This window comes from Populus nigra, chromosome 1, assembly GCF_951802175.1.
Source record: "Populus nigra chromosome 1, ddPopNigr1.1, whole genome shotgun sequence".
NCBI classification, from domain to species: domain Eukaryota; kingdom Viridiplantae; phylum Streptophyta; class Magnoliopsida; order Malpighiales; family Salicaceae; genus Populus; species Populus nigra.
The window spans coordinates 25140932-25161106 of NC_084852.1; the positions used below are offsets into that span (position 1 = coordinate 25140932).

Sequence of the window (20175 nt, forward strand, 5' to 3'; positions counted from 1 at the left end):
TCCTGGTATCAAATTTTCTTGTTTTTGTTTTATATCCTAAAAATAATTTCCCCTTAGCTAGGCTCTTGTGATTTTAATTATTTGACCTTCGAACAGAGAATGGAATAGGTATCAAATCGAATATAACCGTGCCTGATATAACAACATGCCAAATATCTATTGCGAAAATATGATAACTGATGAGAAATGTCAGGGATGTAATTAATTCACACATTTTTACTACTTTTTTTTATGGACTGATGCGAAGTTTTTGTTATAAAAATATTAAAATCATGTTATATGGATTTTATCAATGAATATTATATTTACCATAATTGAATAATAATATACACCTATTAATGAGGTCTGAGTTTATCTTTGGGCTTGTGGGTCAAGCGTTTGTACTTGGAATATTTGTTTAATCTCTTGATTCTAATAATTTGATCAATTTAATTATTCTCGGTGAGGTAACTAGTGGATCATACTTGACACTTGTAAAATGTTTTTTTATTTTTTATGTATTTGAAGATTCTCTAATAATTAAATGAATATCGTTTAAGAAAAAAAAACAATCATAATTTAGAAGAAAGCTCTAAAATAGATATGCTATTTTTTGTGAAGAAAAACTAAATTTTATCAGTGGCGTCATTTATGAGAAGTTGCATCAAGAAGCTTCAAATTTAATTTGTAGAGGAGCTTGCGTCTATTGTTCTTAGGAGAACAAAATGTCTTCGCTAAAGATAGGGTATGTCCCATTCTTGAAGAATTGTGCAATCGCACTAGAAAGATCATATCAATTACTTCCAAGGCAAATTATACTGTGGCACTAAGAAGACGTTCATATCTTTCAAAGTAAATATGCTAATATTGCACTAAGAAGAGTGAATCCATCATATCCTTGAAAGATTGAGGGGTTTGTGCCATAGGAAGGCGTATCTATCCCCATTGCTGAGGCATTATGCATCATATCATCGAAGAGATGTGCAATCATACTAGAGAGATCATGTTAATCGCTTTCAAGATAAACTATGTCATGACAATAAGGAGACATTTATTCCTTTCAAAGTATACGTGTTATTGCACTAGAAAGAGTAAATTCATCATATCTTTGAAAAATTAAGAGGCTTGTGCCTGAGAAGAATCTAAATAGCAGAAAACATCATTAATTTGAATAATTTAATTCATATACATGAAACTTATATTTTTAGTCGTTGACTATAATACATTTTTATAATTATAATTAACTAAAATAATATTATAATTCTGGGCTAAAAAGAAGAGGGAATAATATTTCTCCAATAAAGATTTTCTTGGTGGTTGCCAAAGAAACTCTTTCTAAATCAACATAATTCTTTCTATTATTGTGAAAATATAACCGGTGAACGAGAAGGCAACCCCCATATTCATGGATTTGTTTTGAAGAACATGATTTGTTAACATTATGGGTGTTGCGTTGTTAATGAATGGTAAAAAAAATGAATACAAAATATTCACACTGAATTCTACAAAAAGTATGTAGTAGCTACGTATAAATTGTCGTGTTAAAAATAGTTCTATACTGCTATTTTGTAGTTCTATACATGCATATATACACCTGTGATTCGATATAAAACATTCACATCTAGTTTACGTATAACAACTACTAACCAACACCAGTTATATAATAATATTTGAAGTGAAGATTAAACAATAAAAAAAGATTAAGATAATCTTGATATAAGGAGGCTGAAGGAATTGTGGATGTCAACTTTTGTTAGCATAATTCTTAATAATATTTATTCCTTCCGTTGGGGGCACTCGCGCGACTCCTGAACAGGTGCTTGCTATTCCCTGCTTTACAAAGTTTGTCCTCTTCTTTTAGTTAGCATTTATAGCTTCCATAGCTGTGGCCTTTACTAAAGTCAAGGGACATGCACCTCCTCAAAGTGAACGCAAGGTGGAGAAGAAGATGTAGGGACTTCCATCAACTTATTCCTTTTTATCCAATCATAAATCCTGGGGTCGTCCTCTTTCTGTGGAGTTCTCTTTAAAGCTTATTATCCCTTTCCTTCACCTTTTATAATGGAAATTATAACATGATTATATCTCCATAGCTAATGCTTCAGAATTTATATAGCAGTATAGCATAACACAGCTTTTATTATATACGAACAAGTCTGACATGGTCCCAATTGGCTTAAGCACATATCTAGCAACAGACATCAATTATTATCGTATAAACAAACTGTCAGAAAAGAAAATTAAAGCTACTAATTACTCACTATATTTTTCTATCAAATGCTTAATTCAGTGGAGAAGCACACGTTTATAGTATAGCGATTGATGTTATAACAGGAGCTGAAACTGTCAGAAAAGAAAATTAAAGCTACTAATTACTCACTATATTTTTCTATCAAATGCTTAATTCAGTGGAGAAGCACACGTTTATAGTATAGCGATTGATGTTATAACAGGAGCTGATTATCAAAGTTACGTCAACATATCAAAATCTCTTACTTTGGTTATTGCCTATAGTGGCTGACATCAAATGCATTGGGTGGATATCAGAAAATGAGCATGCGCATACCAAATGTACGGTGAAGATTGCAAAATGATGATTATCATAATAACTAAAACCTGCACACAGTCTCCCACCAAGGCTAGCTTGCTTGTATAAATATGAGCTGTGCTCAACTAGATCCCCCCAAGTACCAGTAAGAAGGTGAGCTGAAGGTTGGAGATAAGACAGAGAGAAGAGGCAGGCAAAAGGGAGACAAAGAAAATGATGCAAGACGAGATCCGAAAGGGTCCATGGACAGAAAAGGAGGACATACTACTGATCAACTTTGTGCACTTATTTGGAGATCGACGATGGGATTTTATAGCAAAAGTATCAGGTTTGAAGGTGGCGGGAGACACGTAATAGGTATGAATATATGGCGATGGGTGGTTTTGTAAAGGAACTACCTTTAACAACCTAGTTTTGTTGTAGGTTTGAACAGGACAGGAAAAAGTTGCAGGTTGCGATGGGTTAATTATCTCCACCCTGGTCTTAAAAGAGGGAAGATGACACCTCAGGAAGAAAGACTTGTGCTGGAACTTCACGCCAAATGGGGAAATAGGTTTGAGATATGATCAGAAGTTTCCTTCTTTTTTTATTTTCTCTTTAATCATAATCCGACCACTTATTTACAGTTTATTTCCTCCATGATGATTCTTATATATTACTGAGAATTTTCCCAATTCTGATTTACAAACTTCCCTTTAATTTACTATGCCTGTTTAGTATAAAGCTTAACCATCATCTCTTTTGCCCTCATAATTTCTCAGATTGTGTTGATCTTCACTGAGTACTTTGTGGTAAAAAAATTATCATGTGCAGATGGTCAAGAATTGCTCGCAAATTACCTGGACGTACTGATAATGAAATAAAGAACTATTGGAGGACTCATATGCGGAAGAAGGCTCAGGAGAGGAAAGGGGCCATGTCTCCTTCACTGTCATCTTCAAACTGTTCCTCTTCATCCAATACCACTACAGTGAATTCATCACCTCTTCCACGAACTGGAGAAACAAGTTTCTATGACACAGGAGGGCTCGAACAAGTTGCTTTAGCAGGAAAAAATGGTGAGGCAGTGCAAGGAGGTGAGAAGGGATACTCGATGGATGACATATGGAAAGACATTGAAAACACTATTGAACCAGTTTGTGATGGGTTTAGTGAAAAAGGTTGCAATTTTTCTTGTCCTTCGTTGGCTTCGCCGTCATGGGACTATTGCCCAGACACCCTTTGGAGTTTCGGTGAAGAAGAGGGCAAGATATTTCTCCCTTACGACGATGGGACAACGATTTTGACTGGCTAATCAGAAATTCTTTATTTAAATTTGTTAATATATGTGATATTTCTCCGAGGAAACTCTAACCCTGTATAGCATGAGTTTTCTCTAAGCTTTATGTGTAATCATCTTATGCATCACCTGTCCCAGTGTTTTGTGTGTTTTCACTTTTCTGATAGGAAGGGATAACCTTATTAGCAGATCTTCTATGAGGAGATTGTTATGTTCAGCAATGTATAATAGACCTTTAAGCATCAATTTCGAAATCAAGTTTCTGCTACGTGCAAATTGTTGATAGAAAATGAATTAGTTCCATCAGCATTTTAGCATCCTATTCGACTACAAATCTAAGCACTTCTCATATAAATTACAGGAAATTAACAATTGCACACCTAACCCTTTTGTTTTGTATAATTATTTTGTTTAGTGTATTTTATTTAAAAATACTTTAAAATAATATTTTTTAAAAAATTATTTTTGACCTTGACATATCCAAAATAATCTAAAAATACAAAATAAAAAAAAGTTAATTTAAAGTAAAGAAAAAAATAAAAATTTTTAATTTTTTTCAAAAATATTTTTAAAATACTAACCCAAAAACATGTCAATAGTATCATAATCTTTAATGGTGAAATATAACATTCTTCTCTTGGTCCATTGTTATCTTTTCTATGCACATTCTAAAACGAAATCAGTGTCCCCATCAATACTCGTGTAGAAGAAAAAAAAACATCAAGATCCCCATTGATCTACACAAGCTCTCTTGGAATTGAGTTATGAGTCATGACTCGCTTTTGTGGTTTAGGTAGCCCCAAATGCACAGTTTAAATAAAATTCATCATTATCATTACCTAGCTATGCTTGGTATCGATGAAATAAAGGTAGATGGACTGATTATGGTGAATTAATTAGGCAGGTCAATTTGTTTAATTTACAAGGATCGATCGAGCTTATGGGCTGCTCAGCACCAACTCCAAAAAGCTGCTTTGCTAAAGAATGGTCCTGATAAAATGCATGCTTGTATCTATGTCTTCCCGAAGTAATATAATAGTTTAGTGCTTCGCTTCTCAAATCCATTATATCTGTTTAATTAGTGTATTTATTTATATATAGCTTTCGTCCAATATTGAAGTCTTCTGGCAAACACTTTCATTTCACTTCTAGTGAACTTGCATTAAGCTGGCCCCGCTTGCCACTAATGTCGAAGAGTAACTAACAAGAATGGGCAAAAAAATGACAGTATAAACGTTTATGCCCTCTCCCTCTATGTATTTCGGTAATGATTCCTTTGGCACTTCTTACAATTTAGTAAGTTTAATCTCATGGAGAAGACCTTCCGATGATCCATGGCGATCATCACGTGAAAAGAAAGCTAGAATCCTGAACTTTCTAGATTTTCAACGAGGAATTAAGCAGATATCAACTATAGGCTTAACCTCTATGAATAAGTGATAACCTTAAACCATTCTACTCGATTACTATATAAAAAAAAAAACCTTAAACCCAAAGACGGAGCCAGAATTTTTTTTTATCCTAGGCTATTAAATAAATATATAAATATTTTTTAAGATTGATTATTAATTAATGTACATGAATTTTTGAAGTTAACAGTAAAATTTTAATTCAAATACACTACCTAAAATATTAAAAAATAAATTTAAAAGTATATAAAATTAAAGCGAAAGTAAAAATAAACCCATTATTAAAGTTACATCCTTTGATATTTTGTGGAATATAATTAATCTATAATCGAATCTGAATCGATATTGTAACAACCCCTCAACCAGGATAAAATAACAATCTCATGTCAACTGAAAAACAAAGTAATTAAATTTTTTTCCTCTTTCATTTCCTCCTTCCTTCACTTGATTCTTCCCTAAATTAGTGTTTTATAAGTTGAACTTTGTAAGTTTACGAGGTTATTCTTTCACTTTTTTTATTTTTTTTCTTAGATTTTTTTTATGTTTTTCCCTTACTTTTTTCTATTTCTCTCTTGCCTTTTCTTTTTTTTTATTTTTTTATTCTGCCTCTGCCCAGTCGGCAACATATAAAAGAAAGGGGGAGCTGATTTGTTTTATTTTTTAATGGCAAATAACCATTTTACTCTTAATGAGTCATTTTGCTTTTATTTTACGGTCCTTTTTTTTTTGTTAGCACTACCAAGCTCCATTCATTCTAAAATTTTAACCAGATTTTATTCAACATATTTTAAGATCCCTCATAAAATTTCAGCTCGATCTGATGGTCGGATTGAAAATTACGTCCAATAACGTAAAACTGGTCAAATTGTGATTTTTCATCAAATTTCTAAATTTCTCCAAAAATTCTGAAATTTTAACCCAAGCTAAAGCATCATATTAAAAGGCTCCACGCAAATTTTCAGATTTTTTTTATAATTTAATTGAAAATTATGAATTTTTTTTACATAAAACTAGTCAAAAAATATTGATAAAATCTTGACCTAGGCTAAAACCCACCCCAGCCTTTGCCATACCTCCGCCTATGTCACTCCAAGCACAACCTTCATTAATTTCAAAACTTTAATCTGTGTAGTAGGTTATACTAAGGTTCTTCCACAAAGAAAGGGTTGCTGTGAAAGATTCTCACCGTGCCCCACAAGTTGCTAAATGTCCAATTAATTTACAGTAGCAGACCATTTTTCCACTATCTACAGTAAAATCCTGCATTTTGTTCCAAGTTCCCACTAGTTGTACAATTCATCTTATTCGATCTGTATGTTTGGAAAAGTAAATCTTCAAATTCGTTCAAACTGTAACAAGTTCGCCACACATCTCTTGGACTTGAACTCAACGAGCACTTTTCAAGTACTGTTTCCATTGATTGTCTTAGTTCAACCAACCGTGATATATTCTCTTGTGTCCCTTGTGTATTTCTCCTCAAACTTTCTTCCTTCACTTTCGTTTCGAAACAAAGCTAACATAGGACTTCACTTTATGGCTCTTCCAAAATCTATATCATACCCAGCCCCATACAGTGGAAGACGAGGCAGTGCTTTGGCTCCCTTGCATCTAACATCATCATTAGCTATATATATATATATATATATATATATATATATATATATATATATATATATATATATATATATATATATATATATATATATGTTACTAGCTACCACTATACATAAAATTTCCCTACAGCTAATCATGTCTTTTCAATTTGAAGGATATTGTCACATATATATATGGGGTTGAGAGCACAAAACAATAAGAAAATTAAATATTTGCTTTCTATAAAAAGGCATCTAGCTTGTTCCTCACTGAATCCTGCTCTTTTTTATTCCTTCATACGATGTAGCACTCCACTACGGGTCATAAATCAATTCTAACGCAAAAGAATATGTGAGTGTTGTTGATTTTTTTTTCTCGGGCAATGAAAAATCTGAAATGCGAATTTAAAACTTGATCACTCATATGTTGAATAAAATTAATCGATATCTGTATACATTAATAAATGCTAAAAAGAATTGTAAACAATAAATAAAGACTAACCTGTAATGCTAAGCAATGGATGCAGATAAATAAATATGATTTTGAACTGTGTTATGTTACTTAACATCTTTTTTTAATTATATGCAAATATTTTTTGAAAAAAAACTAAAAAATTAAATAGCAATAAAACAACATGCTAGCATAGTTTTGGTGCTTTTCATTGACTTGACTTCGCCCTATGACGTGCTTCCTTGCATGGCTTGGGTTTCAATTTCGACAATGTTAGAGTTGGCTCAGCATGGCCTGTTTGACCTAGCAGGTCCAAATGTGACTCATTCTTTCTATTCAAGACCTGGTTTGGCTCCAAAACAATTCTCAAGCTATCGTTTTTTTAACCTCTGTATAACCCAATCAGGCTAAAATGTGAAATAACAAACTATACAAGGATAAAATAAATTAAAAAAAATAATTAAAAAATTAAAAAAAAACAACAACATATTAGATTGATTCTAGTTAACTAGTTAAATTTTCAATGCATGTATCGGATACAACCACAATCGGCTAACCTAGTTAGACGATCATCTATCTCTTTCATTTCTCCTCTTTTTTCCCCTATGATAGGGCCTTTCTCAGGCTTAGATAGGAAGAATCTAGGGCTAATGATGTGTTAGCGTGCAAGGTAACCCATGACACTAAGGAGGCGCATGTGGCTTTTTCTGAGCTCTAACGACGACCTTCTTTGATGTCATTTGAATCTTCACAACAAGAGCTTATGTTTAAGGTCGCAGCGTATATCATAAACGCGGGGTCGGCAACCCATTCTTCTTTCTTTTTTTGTCTCTCTCTCTCTCTCTCTCCCCACCTAAGCCCCTGCGCATGAATTCTTCTCTCCTTTATATTTGGTCCTACACCCTTAAAGTTTTTCTAATAACAAATCAGGTCCCTCAACCCCTAATTTATCTTCATGCAATGAAGAAACTTTTTTATTCTAAATCGAGCACTAACAAAATACCAAGGCATGACATCGCAACCCCGAGCACCCCACAATGAGCCAACTAGACCAATCTTTTAGGCTCAAGTTAGAAACAATATATAATCCAAGGATGAAATTGTAAAACATAACTTGGGGAGTGAATTTAAAAAATAAGAACCAAAACTAAGATATAAAAAATTTGAAGGAGGATAAAATTAAAAAAAAATTATAATTTCATAAATTACTTTAAATAAAAAATAACAATTAAAAGAATATGGATCAAATTTGACAAATGAAAAGATTAGAGGATGAAATTGAAAAAAAAATAATTTTATAAATGCTTTCAAGTAATGATAAACAAATAAAGAAAATTTTTAAAATAATTTTTAAAAAATCACATTTAATGAAACAATGGAACTTGTCAAAAAAGATAGAGTAGAAGTAATTAAATGTAGAATGTATGCTCATCTAGTCATTCACCCAAGAAAACATTAATTCAATGCCCAATACTCCGACTCCGTTGAATGAAACCATAATTGATGCCTAATCCTCCATTGCTTAATGCAAAATGTTCAAAGCTCTATCACCATGTGTCGTTTGCTAATGCGGCTGCACCCGAGGTGATAGCTAATAATAATTTTTTATGTTTAGTTATGTTTTAAATTTATTTTTATTTTAATAGGACCCATCAATTCCTGCGGCCAAACTTGTGGTTTAACAAAAGTTGGAAAAGACAGCTGCCAAGCAACAACGTTGCTTATTTTCCTCTCTTCTGTCGTGGACACTCTCCACTGTTCAAGTGAACAGTGGAGATTGTCTTCACTGTTCCGGCCGGATCGGATCGGATCCAGTTTAAAATTAAATGCATTGACCCGGATCTGACCCAATAAAATAATATAAAAAACAGTGGAGAGTGTCTCCACTGTTCCGGTCAAACCGGGTCGGGTCTGATCCAAAATTAAATGCATTGAATTGGGTCCGACCCAGTAAAATAATAATAATTTTTTTTGTAATTGTGTTTTATTCAAAAAACTAGTGTTTAACATTACGGTCTAGAGCTAAATCCATTGAACCGGGTCCGACCCAGTAAAATAAAAAAATATTTTTTATTTTTAATTGTATTTTGTTCGAAAAACTAATGTTTAACATTACGGTCCAGAGCTAAATGCATTGAACCGGGTCCGACCCAGTAAAAAATAAAAAATATATTTTTTTTTATTTTTAATTGTGTTTTATTCGAAAAACTAGAATGAGATCGTTTGATGACGTAGCATTTGCAGAATTTGATTGCAATCCCAATTTTGTTCTTGATGATATTTTTACCTGTTGTTGTTGCGCGCTTAAGAAACCATGGAAAATGTAGTCCTTGTTGGATAGATTTCGTACGTGATGAAATTGCACATAGTTTAATGGAATAATATAAAATATTTAATGTCAATATTATTTATTTCATGATGTAATAACAGTAGTTAAATCTACAGTATTTGAATTAAAAACCATCAATATATATATATATATATATATATATATATATATATATATATATATAACCTCAATTTGAAAATTATTTTTTAACCAAACACATTAAGGCTGTTTGGTAATGTGATTGCGGGTGAGGTTCACCCGCAACCACAGATATTACCGTTAGGTTAAAGAAAACACACAAGTTGATGCTGGTAGGACCCACCAAAAATTCAGTTGTGCCGCAGGTTTTGTAGAAGCAGCATTTTGCTGCTTCTTGTGAGGAAGGAACCACTGAATAGTGGAGTCATGCTCCACTGTCGCACTGTTCACGTGAACTTTTTTTTTAGAAAAACCAGTGCAGTTAATTGATTTTACTCGCATTGTTCACGTGAACTTTTTTTTTGAAAAACCAGTGCAGTTAATTGAGTTCACGTGAACAGTAATTTTTTTTTATTTTAAATTAGTTTAAGGTGAATTAAATTTACTCGTCCTGTAATCTTAATTTTATTCTTGTAATATTTTACCTAATTTTATTGCACGCTCAAAAAATCATGAAAACTGTAGTTCTTGTCGGATGAATTTTGTACGTAATGAAATTATAGATAGTTTAATGGAACAATAAAAAATATTTTATATAAAGTATGATTTATTTCATGATGTAATAATAATAGTTAAATCTACAATATTTAAATTAAAAACCATAAATATTAATATATATTTTTTAAAATTATTTTATAACTTCAATTTTAAAAGCATTCTTAACTAAACACATTAAACTACTTTTTGTTCAACTTTAATTTCAACCATAATTTTAATCAAATATATATTTTTTAAATCAACCTCAACTAAAAATATGTTTTATAAAATAATTTTTTTAAATCACAGCCATAACCGCTACTGTATACCAAACACGCTATAGAGAAATTATTAAGTACCTAATGCTTCTTCACCCACAGAATGAGCAAGGGCAATTTATCCCCTTTCTTTTAGATGTTTGCCCCCACATTTTCTGGAATGTTTTCTGCGCCCCTCTTGTTTTTAAATCTTTGCTCCGCCCTCACGACGACCCACCATGATAACTCCAAATGAGTCTCATTTTTTATACTAGTAAGGTCTGTTAGATATTTAAGTGATGATAATAATTTAAAGTGTTTTTTATTTATAAATATATTAAAATAATTTGTTTTTTAAAAAAATATTTTTTATATTAACACATAAAAACAATCTAAAAGTATAATTTTTTTATTTTAAAAAAATAAATTTTAATTTTTTTTTTTTGAAAACACGTAATTTCTCCCAAAATATAAACCTCTAACACGTACTAGTAGTTCAAAGAGAAATTGCAAGAAACCGATTTTCTGTATAATTGGAACTAATCTCAAGATAAAAGAAGAAGCATATATCATATTAGAGTAATTTCAGTTCAACCACCAAAATTCTCTTAATAAGAATTGTGAACATTACCATATAAATATATAATTGAGATCTTTGAAGGTAATTTATGAAAATAACAATGCTGAAAATATTTTATGTTTTACATGTAAGAAGTAATTATAAGAAATATGCATCTTTATGTAAGATCTAGATTGGTCTTTCAGGCTAACATGAAACTCGACTAATATAGGAATTGAACTAGTCCAAGCTAAAAAAAATAGAAAAATAAAAAAACTCAGTTAATTCTTTCAAAAGCCGAGGTTAACCTATTGAAATAGTCTATATAGACATGATTTGATCAAAACTCGACTCTTAACCTGTTGATTTTTTAAAAAACAACATATTTTGATTATTTTTTTTAAATAGAAATCAATTTAAGTTGACCCACTCATTACAACTATGATTATTGAGATGTAAAAAGTGCCCTTGCCAAATTATTATCAAGAAATTCGAGAAAAAAACAAAAGAAAGTAGATGCAACCAGAGCCCTAGTGGACACAATATAAGAGGTATGAGATGCATACCCGCACAGTGCCGCGGGCTTGTAAAACACATATTTAATAGTGTTATAATTGTGAATCGGTGCTAGATAAGTAATAGAAACTAAAGGTATAATGGAGTCAACATTTCATGACGGAAAAAAAAAGTTGTATTGGTGATCAAAATTTAGAGACTGAACAAAATGATTTGTAGCAATCCACAGTATTTTGGAAGGAAAGATACAGTGCTTTCACCACATGATTTAGCTTTTCTGTTAATAAAAAGCAAAAAAAATTACAAAGCTAAATTCTCTACCAACTTAATATTAAAAAAAAAACAAAGATAATTTTGGAAGGAAAAAAAGCCATGAGAAAAAACATTGTAGCAATTGACAATGTTTTGTGAGGAAAACTACAGTGCTTTCCCCAATAAAATAAAATAAAAAACCATTTAGAGAAATATTGTAGCAATCCATAGTATTTTGTGAGAAAAACTACAATGCTTCCCCCATATGATTTAGCTTTATTGTAATTATAATTTTTAACCAACTTAATATTAAAAAAAAATGGACAAAGATAATTTTAGAAAAAAAAAATCATATGGGAAAACACTGCAATAATTCACAGTGTTTAAAAGAAAAAAATTTATAAAACTAAATTCTTAATCAGCTCAATATTAAAAAAATCAAATCGAAATAGACAATTTTAGAAAAAAAATATTAAAAAAAACACAAAAAAAAGAAAAAAATCATGTTGGAAACACTGTAGCAATTCACAGTGTTTTGTGATGAAAGCTACAGTGCTTCCCCACATGATTTAACCTTATTTGTAATAACTTATAATTGTAATTTTCAACAATGTTTTGTGAGGAAAACTACAGTGCTTTCCCCACGTGATTAAGTTTTATTACAAAGTTAAATTCTAACCAACTCAATATTAAAAAAAAATCGACAAAGATAATTTTGGGAAAAAATATTACAAAAAAAGAAAACACAAAAGAAACTGAAAAAAAACCATGTGAGGAAAAACAGTATCAATTCATAATGTTTTGTGAGGAAAAATTTGTATTTACTTGTAATTGCAATTCTTAATCAGTTTAATATTTAAAAAATAAAATTGACAAAGATAATTTTAGGAAAAAACATAACAAACAGAAAAAAAATCATATAAGAAAAAACATTGTAGCACAGTAATTTGCGAGGAAAGTTACAGTGTTTTCCTCACATATTATAACTGTAAATTTTAACTAGCTCAATATTAAAAAATAAAATAAAAAAATATAATTTCAAAGAAAATCATAAAAAAAAACACGCGAAGAAACACTGTAGCAATCAACAATGTTTTAAAGAAAAAAATTATAAAACTAAATTCTCAATCAGTTCAATATAAAAAAAATTGACAAATATAATTTTGAAAAAATAAAAAAATTATGTGGGAAAACACCGTAACAATTCACAATATTTTAAAGAAAAAAATTATAAAGCAAAATTTTTAATCAGCTCAATATTTAAAAAGTAAAATCAACAAGGATAATTTTTTTAAAAAAAATTAAATAGAAAAAAAAAAGCAAAGTTGGAAAAAAAAGAAAAGCAATTTTGGAAAAACAACGAAAAAAAAAGAAAAAATGGAAAAAAAAATGATAAAATGAAAATAAAAAAAAATGCAAAACAAAAAAAAAGAAAAAAAATACTATAAATTACTATTGTAATTTACAGTAATTTAGGCGTGGAAAAACACTAATTCCCCTTACCATTTAGTTATTGTTAATGGGCCTTGGAGCGGAAATGAACAGCCTAATCCATTGTAAATTTGTGGATTTGTCTTCGATTAGATGGCAACTATATCAGTTGACTTGAATATAGCGCGCAGATTTTTCTTTTTGTGAGAGACCCACTGTTCACCCTCCTCAACCACACGCATCACTCTAGACTCCAGCCGTACAATGCCTGCATTTTCGAAGCTCTATCTCTTCGCTTACAATTCCCTCCAGGCCTTTGGATGGTAATGATTGCCTCTTCTTCCTCTCCTTCTCTTTTATATATTCTATCTACCTCTAAACTAATTAACAATGTAGCACTATCGTTAATTTCCATGCAGGGCAGTTTCTCTCCTTGCAATTCTGATTAACTTCTTTTCCACTCACTCACTCAATGGAGCCTATGCTTCTGCTGGAGACCTAATCTGTCAGCTTTTTCTTTTCAATCTCTTAATGTCTTATTATTATCATCATCATTATTATTGTCGAGCATTTTACTTAACAAAAAAGTATTTATAGATAGGTTTATCACACATCCGTATTTGAAGTGACCCACCGCATCTATGTCCGGCTGGCCGAAGCTTATTTGGCATTTTAATTTGACCATAGAGCATATAATCCTTTATTGTTCAAAATTGAATTCTGATTTTAAGTGTTTTCTATTCAATATTGGTTTTTGAAGGTTTGTTGCAGACTGTTTCTTTCTTGGAAGTGATTCATGGAGCATTGGGTAGGTAACTTATATATGAAGCTTTATTAGTCCCTTCTTAGTTTACATGGAATAATCTAATTTTGCTTTCTCTTTTCGAAATGTAAGGCGTTGTCCCAAGTGGGGTGTTGTTCCCTTTTATGCAGTGGGGAGGAAGAACCCATTTCGTGCTGGCCATTGTTCGTCAAATCATTGAGGTTTATATCTCTTCCTTTTTATGATTCTTGTTTCCTTTAAGCAAGCAAAGAAACACCCATTTAAGTCCTTTGTCTCGATCATATGTTTTCAACATTGATAAATTTCAGTGATAAAAAAAAGAACATAATCATGGTACTTTTGTTAGAAAAATTGGGGGAAGGGAAGCATGGTGGAACACACATCTCACTTATTTTATGGTACTCTTCTAAGATAGGAAGTCCCGTGAATTTGGACTTGGATTACAACACTCTTAACACACATATTTATCCTAGTCTATAGATATTTCTAGACACTTAAGGATAATCGCATCATTAATACTTTACATACATGCACCTAAAAGAATTAAAGGATTCTTTGAATTGATTCACTTTTACTTTTTTTCTAAACTTCAAAATTAATTCCAATTCTGTTGTCTCTTTCCTCCACTGATTCTCTATGTGGTGCAAGATGAAATGGAGACTTGATGAATTCCCACTTGCGTTTATATGATATGCTTTCCAGGTTAGCTTTGATGAAATGATTCTGTAAATTTTGCAGGTCCAGGAATTACCATCAGTTTTTATAACTTTTGTTGCTTGGAGTATGGCCGAGGTCAGTTATTTAACTACTGGCATATTATCTTGAATTTTAGAAATTTTATTTGTATGTTTTGTAGTTTATCTGTAGACAGCCAAGGAAGTTTCACTTGTGACAATGATTTTTGTTTTTCCAGTGACTTATATAGGAAGGTTTTTATGCATGAAAGTGGGCAACTGCATGGCTCTTTTCATATATTTCTGCATTTGAAAACTGAATGAGCTTCCTTGTGATTTTTTCTAATTGCATTCTTGGTTGAGCTGTCGACTTTTCACGGTTCTAGGAAAGCAAGGCAAAAGGGAAAGAAAAGAGCCTGATAAATGAAATACATGTGATCACTTATCCCTTTTCTGGTTGGACACTAATTGATTACGCTGTTGACTGCCCCTTAGTAGAAGAAAATCTGTTAGATACTAGAACAGCAGCAACCTAAAGCTAGAATACATGCTGGCAGGCATGGAAGTAATGGGGGTTTATTAAGGATCAACTTGTTTATTGTGCCATTCAGTTTCCATGGGTGTATTGTTGATTTGTTTTAGCACTGAAGGTGAATTGTTATTTTTAGTATGGAACCTGCAATTCAAGGTTAGTAAACTTCACTAAATTTAGGGTTTGATATTTATGATTTTCTTTGTTATATTCTTCAATGCTTGATGTCTGATTCCATAACCTCTTCATAAAAAGGTTGTTTAGTCTGCGTAATGGTGCTGAAAAACTGGAGCTCCATTTGCGGTTTTACTTGCTTGTTTTCCTGTGCTTTGTCATTCCTTATGCTATACTATATAATACATGCATATTTTGTTTTCGTTTTTTATCTGAATTCCAACAGACTATTTAGTGTTCACTGTATGGTGCATCTAGTGCTTCTGCTCATATTTGTTCCTTTGTTTTCTCTGCTCATACTTGCAATCTTGGGTACAGGTAATTAGGTACTCACATTATGCTTTGAACTGCGTCGGAAGTTGCCCATCTTGGATAACATACCTCAGGTTTGCATTCTATTTTATTTAGTTTAAATTAGAATCTTACACGCTGAATCATGCACACACACTTGCGCTCAAAGAAACAAACTTCCTGCTGAAACATCAATCTCTCTCGCTCATCCAGTCAAATAAAAACACATCCAAACTTATGTGTGCAAACACAGTGTCTAGTGTCAGAATTTGTGCAGTAGGAGCTGAATTATTGTTAAATGTATTCTATAACTTCTGCTTTTGCTAGGTATACCGCGTTCATTGTGCTGTATCCTATAGGACTTGCTCCTGGTGAAAGTGAGTGCATGATTTCTCATTTGTCTTTATTTTTATGATTTACTTGCCACTTCATCTGCTGTTTTTGAAGCCTTTTATCTTGTAAGATTTTCATTCACCATTCACAATAATGCAGTGTGGACCATGTACCAAGCTCTTCCGTTTGTAAAGAAGAAGAATCTCTATGCAGATTTCTTTGCTGCTTTCCCTTTCAGCTATTATGATTTTCTCAGGGTATGTCTGACTTCTTGTGAGGTTGCGCTATCACTATATTCACACAAACTAGAGTTTTTGGTTTTTTCCTTAGAGTAAGCAAGAGATGAAATTTAGTCAAACTTTGATCAGGGAATGAAATTTATTTAACTGGCATCAAGTATGGATTTTCATATTTAAAGAGAACATTGTATTGAGGATTGCAATTGGGTGTAGTGATTTTACCTGTTTCATTTTCTTTTGGTCATTTAAAAAATCAAACTCTTGCCCTTTCTGGATCACCCTTTTTAGATGGTGGTCTTACCATCATGGCAAAACATTATTGGCAGAAAAGTGGAATGGATTTATGTGATGGGTTTTTATTGGAAAATGCTGTATGATAAGGCATATCTGGATTTTTCGCACTCGCTAACAAACATCAATGCACATGACGAGCCTAATCTGCCATTCCAGCCTGGTTGTGAATTTATGAAATCATAATGAGATCTTCCCAGCTTGAAGTTAAAAACTGTTTGTTATGGCATTTCAATTATTGGAAATTTTCTTTGCTGGAACACTTGCTAAAGTATTCCAAGCCTTCTGTAGTTTGCAAATTTTCTTAAGATTCAATGTCACCCTGATGTGTGGTATGTGTATGCATCATAAACACCACCAGGCTGCATTTCTCTATTGCTTTCAGATAAAGAGCTGAACTACTGAACTGTTGTCTATTTAAATACTCATCAAATTTTGTATCTTGGAATTTCCGGGTCAGGTTGTGCTTCTCTGCTATCCTTTCCTCTGGTTAAATCTTTACCGGTATTTGTTAAAGCAACGACGGTCAAAATTGGGTAGGCATCAAGAGACAAAGAAGAAGAAGTGAATGTTAAAGTTCTTTCATTGAGACGCCTGGTGACCATTCTTGTTGTTATCAATTGTGTTTGGTATTCAATTTCTGACAAATCTGATCGATGCATTTGCTACCTTTATTGAATGTTAGAGATCTGATTTCTGGAGCTCAATGTTTTTTAGTCTGCCAGGCTGGTGCACAGTAATGAAAGTTTGACATGATATTCTGATTATGCATGGAGTTGCTGTATATTGAAAATGAGAGGGCTTTCATTTATTTACGAGGTGAGCTAATTCTATTTTCTCATGCCTGCTAAGAATTTGAACTTCAATAAATAAATAAATTTTGCTTTAATCATACAGGTGCTCCATAATATAAAACACGTAGACCTATACTATATGGTGTCCATTAATTTGTATCATGGCATGCCATCTTGAATCTTGCATGTATGTTTTTGTGCAATGTACTCTGCCTAGCAAATCAATGCCTCTTATTTAGATATAATCATGAATCAAAGCTCCTTGCGCATGCCTTGGAATCCAGTGTAGACTGATGTTCCTAAACCACAGTCCACAAACCTTTCAAACATGGCTTTCTATCCGTACAAATATTAAGGTCGATAATTTCCACTCATTTGAATTCCTAGTTGTGATTAATTTACTCTCTCATCCGATGTTCCTTCATTAATGGTCTTAAGTTATGTTAAGATTTGTTTTTTCAGCTAATTAATCTTGAAGTTCATACATAATTCCAATCCATATCTGGGGTTTTAACCGCCTTTCCTTTTAGATGTGTTTCAAAGTGTTTTCTCGTCCTTGATTTGCAGCTAAAAAGAAAGCTAGCTATAAGCAATTTATTTAGTATTTATGAACATTAGGACCGAGGGTTGTGTTATTAGGTTGGTTTCTATTCTCATAATCGCGTGTGAATAGTCACTCTCATATACCAAATGATTAATCTCAATTCCCTGTTTAGCTACATGCTTGACTCACTGTTGTCTAATGGGGCTTGGATTAGGGCATATGAATCTTAGGTGGTGCTTTAGACCCTTGTACTTTCTTTAACCTACTCAGCTCCACAAGACAAAAACCTGGGACCAATTTTCTGAGCAACCTTTTAATCAAAGTGAAAGCATTCGCCCAATCCTTGTGCAGTGGGCACAAGCGGGGCAATTCTTAAATGATTGAAGAGAAACAAGACAAATATTACAGGAATCATGTATTAACAGAAACCGGGTAAAAACAACGCCAATAACACCACCACAGACGTGTCTTCAAAAGCCTTCAACCTTGTTTCATCCAAAGTATCGAGTTTTCAACTTCTTAAAAATCTGTTGAGGGGAGCTGTTCGTGTGTGCTTGGGTTAATGAAAAAGACCTCGTAGACAATGGCAGCAATGGCAGACCCAACGAATGGACCAAGCCAGTAGACCCAGTGGCTGTCCCATGTCCAACTTACAACAGCTGGCCCAAAGGAGACTGCCGGGTTCATGGATGCGCCATCAAAAGCACCACCAGCTAAGATGTTAGCACCAACAATGAAACCAATAGCAATGGGTGCAATTATCCCAATGTCACCCTTCTTTGGGTCAACAGCTGTTGCATACACAGTGTAAACCAAACCGAAGGTCATCACAATCTCGAAAACAACTGCATTCCATGCACCAACTCCAGATGATAGAGCAAAGGCCGATGTTTCCTGTAACACACGCACGCACGCACAAAAAAAATCAACATGGTTGATCTGTAAATACACAATTGTTACATGCATATTGAACAAATTATAAATATGGTGATGGGGCAATTAAAAATTTCTTACCTGTCCACCAGTTGCCAACTTAAGAAGCAAGCAAGCAACTACAGATCCCAGGCACTGGGCAACCCAGTACAGAAGACTTCTAATGAATGTTATATGGCCACCAATGAAGGCACCGAATGTAACGGCAGGATTTACATGCCCGCCAGAAATGTTGGCACCAACTGACACCGCAACAAAAAGTGCAAAGGCGTGAGCCAACGATGCAGCTACTAGCCCGGCCGGGGTTGAGGAGCCATTATCGGTAAGCTTATCTGCAAAACATCCATCATTTTGATTATTTACCAAGTATTGAGCTGAGGGGAAAAAAACAGAGTGGTGAATTAATAGATTCTTACTGAAAGCCATGCCAGAGCCTTCCCCTGCAAAAACAAAAATGAGCATAGAAATGAACTCAGCTAGAGCTGCCCTGAGTGCATCAGGTTGCCCAGCCTCTGCTGGAGATCCGAATGCAATGCTAGTGATTGCCATTTGAGTAATTTAATAAGCTCTGTGCCTGATTTCAAACTGCCTTAAAATTTCTGTTTTTTCACGTTTCTGAAGCTGATGAGTGCTGATCACTCGGTGACGGTATATATAGGGGGTCTAATGGAACGGTCATGTACCGGAACAACCGGTTACATCCGATTCCAGCTATATTTTGAACTAGATCCTTCCTGGAAGCCACCTGTCTTTTTCTGATAGGCGGGCCGCCATTTTGTTGCTATTTTGCCACGTGTATGGCTGATGTGACATAGACCGGCCACTCCAGGGTGGAGAAGTTCTCGCATCGACCAATAGTTTGTTTGGTGGGGGGACCCCCAATGATTGTCGAATGACCGACCATTGGATTTGTTTATGTTGTACTGATGTGAGCAGGAGCAGTTTGGAACTCCGTTGTAAACCGGCGTTTTAAAAAAATTTAAATTTAAATAAGAAAAAAATTATTTTTAATTTTTTCATATTAAAAGTAATTTTTAAAAATAAAAAATATATTATTATAACGTATTTTAAAATAAAAAATAATTTATAAAGCAACTATTAACGAGTTTCTAAACACCCTTTTTATTTACTAATAAATCTTTTTGTTTTTTTTTTAATTCTAATTGGAGTTAATTATTGTTATTAAAGTTAGTTTTGGTTGGTTTTAGTGGAGTAATAAATATTTGGTGATGCTATACGTGGAGCTGTTGGCCAATGAATAGAATAATTAATTTAAAAGCATTTTTAATAATATTTTAGTTATTTAAAA

At 32.8% G+C, this 20175-nt stretch overlaps 3 protein-coding genes across 4 annotated transcripts; 2 read left to right on the forward strand and 1 right to left on the reverse strand.

Moving 5' to 3' along the window:
- Positions 1-2438: 2438 nt before the first annotated feature.
- LOC133701805 (transcription factor MYB59-like) lies at positions 2439-4074 on the forward strand. 2 transcript variants are annotated; one of them, XM_062125918.1, is made up of 3 exons: positions 2439-2855; positions 2951-3080; positions 3341-4074. In XM_062125918.1, exons 1-3 carry the CDS (start codon positions 2741-2743, stop codon positions 3819-3821), a joined length of 726 nt encoding a protein of 241 aa, XP_061981902.1. In that variant the 5' UTR covers positions 2439-2740; the 3' UTR covers positions 3822-4074. The 2 variants fall into 2 exon arrangements, with proteins under 2 accessions (XP_061981902.1, XP_061981894.1); XM_062125910.1 differs by having other exon boundaries at positions 2441-2884.
- Positions 4075-13441: 9367 nt separating this feature from the next.
- On the forward strand, positions 13442-17362 carry LOC133681059 (uncharacterized). Its single transcript, XM_062104147.1, has 9 exons — positions 13442-13600; positions 13697-13782; positions 14038-14085; positions 14173-14261; positions 14800-14853; positions 15760-15827; positions 16060-16109; positions 16225-16322; positions 17056-17362. Exons 1-9 carry the CDS (start codon positions 13542-13544, stop codon positions 17161-17163), a joined length of 660 nt encoding a protein of 219 aa, XP_061960131.1. The 5' UTR covers positions 13442-13541; the 3' UTR covers positions 17164-17362.
- An 859-nt stretch (positions 17363-18221) lies between these two features.
- On the reverse strand, positions 18222-19499 carry LOC133681058 (aquaporin TIP1-2-like). Its single transcript, XM_062104146.1, has 3 exons — positions 19283-19499; positions 18948-19198; positions 18222-18827 (listed from the first exon to the last, which is right to left on the reverse strand). Exons 1-3 carry the CDS (start codon positions 19413-19415, stop codon positions 18453-18455), a joined length of 759 nt encoding a protein of 252 aa, XP_061960130.1. The 5' UTR covers positions 19416-19499; the 3' UTR covers positions 18222-18452.
- Positions 19500-20175: the final 676 nt, after the last annotated feature.